Source organism: Microchirus variegatus (assembly GCF_963457635.1).
Source record: "Microchirus variegatus genome assembly, chromosome: 5".
NCBI lineage: Eukaryota > Metazoa > Chordata > Actinopteri > Pleuronectiformes > Soleidae > Microchirus > Microchirus variegatus.
Genome location: NC_139806.1, coordinates 467,361 through 471,172, shown reverse-complemented (window position 1 = coordinate 471,172; position 3,812 = coordinate 467,361). Strand labels below are relative to the sequence as shown.

At 35.0% G+C, this 3,812-nt stretch overlaps 1 protein-coding gene across 1 annotated transcript; it reads left to right on the top strand.

Moving 5' to 3' along the window:
• Positions 1-1,174: 1,174 nt before the first annotated feature.
• Positions 1,175-2,943, top strand: LOC310926718 (coiled-coil domain-containing protein 106-like; the record flags this gene model as incomplete). The annotated part of the gene is made up of 5 exons (XM_083888905.1): positions 1,175-1,205; positions 1,312-1,377; positions 1,634-1,753; positions 1,900-2,088; positions 2,636-2,943. 5 exons carry the CDS (start codon positions 1,175-1,177, stop codon positions 2,941-2,943), a joined length of 714 nt encoding a protein of 237 aa, XP_083745031.1.
• Between the last annotated feature and the right edge of the window lie 869 nt (positions 2,944-3,812).

Below are 3,812 nucleotides of genomic sequence, written 5' to 3'. Positions count from 1 at the left end.
AAAACCGACATTCACCTCGATTGCATCAATGAACTACAATGTATCTTATTCCATAATGCAGTAGTTACTTCTCGAGATACAGGACACCTCCAAGCACCTCAGGCAAAAACAGGTTTTAAATGTATGTATATTGTGTCTACTGACAGTAGCTGAGTTTAGCACAGACTTAACCAACATCAAATACACATTTTTAGACACAAAATCATGTATTTGACATTACTCATAAGTGTAACTTTCATACCTTTCTTTTATGGCCAAATTTGCTTTCATCTATCATAACAATCTCTGCTCTTTGACCAACAGTCTGCTTGCCTCTTCTTCTCATTCTTTTCATTCCTGATTTCCTGATATTTTGCAAAGATAAATATTTATGACACAATTTAGAAGTGGGTGGTTAAACCAATTTCTTAAGTTGTCATTAGTCTTTTTATAACCATAATTATAACCATAATTTATCATGTGCAGTCCCATTTGCAGACACAGCAGATATATACTCATAGCCTGAATATAAGAGTGTATTTAACCTGAAACAACAAATCTCAAAAGCAAATTAGGGTGAAGAACATCCCCTATATGAGGGGAGGAATGGAATAAAACCCCAAAACAAATGAAATCTGCTGTATCTTTGAAGAGTTTTAAGAAATAAAAAAAATGGATACTGAGTAAATTAGCACAGTGAAGTGTCTGTTTAAAAAAGTTAAGTTCTTTTGAGACAATTTCCAGGAACCACCTAAAACTTAGAAATCCACAAGACCTTTGTACTACATTGGACTCTTCGCAACCCAGCACTTATACAATTACACATACTTGATAAATTCAACTGATATTCAGAATTCTTCCCATATACTGTTTAAACTCATGTCTCGTAAGCATTGGCTCTTATAAGACCCATCCCAACCAACAGTAAAGTGAGAACATTGAAAGAAAACATTATGGTCCGAGTTAGAGTTAGTCTTTGATGGCTTTTGTTATTATACAATGTAAATCCACGCACCTGTAGATGTAATGCACCCACGTATGCAGTCGAAGGTGCGATTTCTCAAATATGGAGCCACTTCGGATGGACCTCGATACCGTTTTCCCTTTGTGACAGGAATCTCAAATTAATTTATTTATATTTTTACAGCCTAAGGCCAAGAAGAAAATATCCCTAAAAGTCTCTAAAGATGACACGATGACAGAGGTGACCAAAAATGATCTGGATGGTAAATTTTTCTTTGTTAACTTTCAAGGAACTGTAATACTTAAATAATTATCTTGTCCAAATGTATTAATGTGTATACATTTTGTTATACCTATGCCATACTGTAGGTCCTGAAAATAAAGGAGATAAAGGCTCTGCTCCAAGTTGCAGCAGCATAAGCAGCATTGGATCAGGTAATGATTTCTCATTTTCTAGCAGTGCATCTTTGTTGTCTAAAATGAGTTTAATTTCTTGCGTGATTTTACCACCTGAGATTTAAGTTGTTGGCAGATTTTGTCAGTATACATGCGTGTGCTTACAAATCAAATTAATGCACACACCATATCAGGTCCACTACCTTTGTTACATGCATGTCATTCTCTCTCTGTCTCACTCATTTAATACTGTCAAATCATAATCTTTTTTGTATCCTGCTCTCTTGTTTTTAAGGATCAATTTCCAAAGAGGAGTTCCTAGAAGCCAGGATCCAATGGCAAGAAAAAATAATAAAGGATCTTGAGCAAGAGCGCAATTTCTTACGTGAGCAAATCATGGGAACGAAGAGATCATGTGAGTGATTTGGGAGCAACTTATATAATAACAATAATAATGCATTATATTTATATCTGCAACATATAATGTAATTGTAATGAACTGTGTGATATATTTTCATAACAATCTGATATTTGTCTCATCTATCCTCAATTTGATCAAAGCTCAACCTAAAGTATTTACTTTGGAGGATGATGATGGCAACATGGATGGAGATGACGTCATTCCCCCATCTTCTCCAGACATCAGTGAGTCCTCGGACAGTGATGTTGTCATCCAAAGAAGGAAGAAACGTCGGACACAGCCACCTGCATCTGCAACTGTGGCTGTGCCTGGAAAAGCTCATGTAAGAGGTAAGAATGGCATAACTTGAACCAACTGCCCTGTTAGCACCAAGTGGTCATGAAAAATAAGTATTAATAAAAGAGTTGGAAGAGCTGTTATAAATATGTCCTGAAGTAACTATGAGGCAAAAATACAGATCTTCAGTTCTACATTCTGAATATACTAGGAATCTGGTGATAAATAGAAATTAAATGTCTAAAGTAAAACATTTGGCTTTCATCAAGAATAAAGCTCCATTTTATTTTGCAGCATTCACACTAATTATTATCCAACATCAAATGTATTGCTAGAGAGATTGTCTCTCAGAATTAAACATAATTCGGATCCATAAGACTTACCAACTAAACAGATCTTACAGAGTATAATTTTCTAAATCTTGAATTCTGAACCACATATTGGAATCATATCAGGAGATGAGCAGGATCTCCAGTTCCTGGAATATGCTTCATACTTTATCAAAAGAGAAGTGACCAGTTTGAGCAATTTCAGCTGACCTTAAGCCGTGGTTTGTGCTCATTTCTCGTGTTCTTTGTTTTTGTTTTATATATTTTTCAGTGAAAGGGCCAGCTGAGGTTATCAGCAGATATAAAAAAGTCTTGAAAAGCTTAAGCAAAGTCCGCACCATGACTGAAGCCTTCAGAATCAATGGCGTGGACCGGGGAACCATCAAGATGACTACTGCAATTGCAGAGCTCAACATTGTGGATCCTGTAACCTTCAACACCTTGAAGTATGATCCTGCAAGTGAGACCCTGCAGTCCTTTGCTAAGAGGTGTGCAACGCACATAACCCCTGAGAAGAAGAGCATTATAGAGGACATGAAGGCCAAATGTCAACTCCTCCCCTTGTTGATGAAATATTAAGAAAGTGAGCTTCTTTGTTCAGTTATAATTCTGTTACATTTTATTAGAAATTGAAATATTTGTGCACAGGGGAAAAAAAATCACCTGATGCAGTAATTATAGAGCAAGTTTAGGCTGTGGAAGTGCAATGTTTGTACAGTTCAGTACATTTGTTCTAACCTTTGACAAGTCATGTTGAGCTGTGCAGGTTTTATATTTTTTATATTTTAATTTTTTGTATTTGTATACTTTATATTGTGCAGTGTTTTTCAACAATAGAGTATCTGCATTATCATACAGTATGACCTGATTATACATTTCATACCATATTGTATGACATATTTACATACACTGATACAGTTGTCAGTGTTTCAGGAATTTCAGGAAGACCCCATTACCTGTTCGAGCAGTATTTGTTGTCAGCCTTGGGAAAACCTGAACCAGTGGTGTAATAAATGAGGTATTTGTACTTGTGCTGTCTTTGTTATTCTACCACTGAATGAGAGGGAACCTATAGATAGATCCATTTTTTCAAAGGTGTAACCCATCACTTGTTTATTGCAGTAGTTATGTGCTATAGTATATTAACTAATTGTGAAAAGGAGGCAACTTTAGTTTAGGGAACATGTGTTGGTTAATAAGTCTTCAACTATTAGTGAATTAGTAATGATCGAGATGTCACTTTAGTATGGGGAACATATTCTAAGTAACAAAGACTTAATTTAGAGTTATTTGGACATTATTAATATTTGTAGTTTTGTGTTTTGTTATTAAGTACTTAATAATGACTAATTAAGAGCCAATATGTTACTAATTTGCATGTTAATAAGCAACTAATTAATGGTGAATAGGTGTACCTTAAAATAAAGTGTTACCAATATTTCTAATTG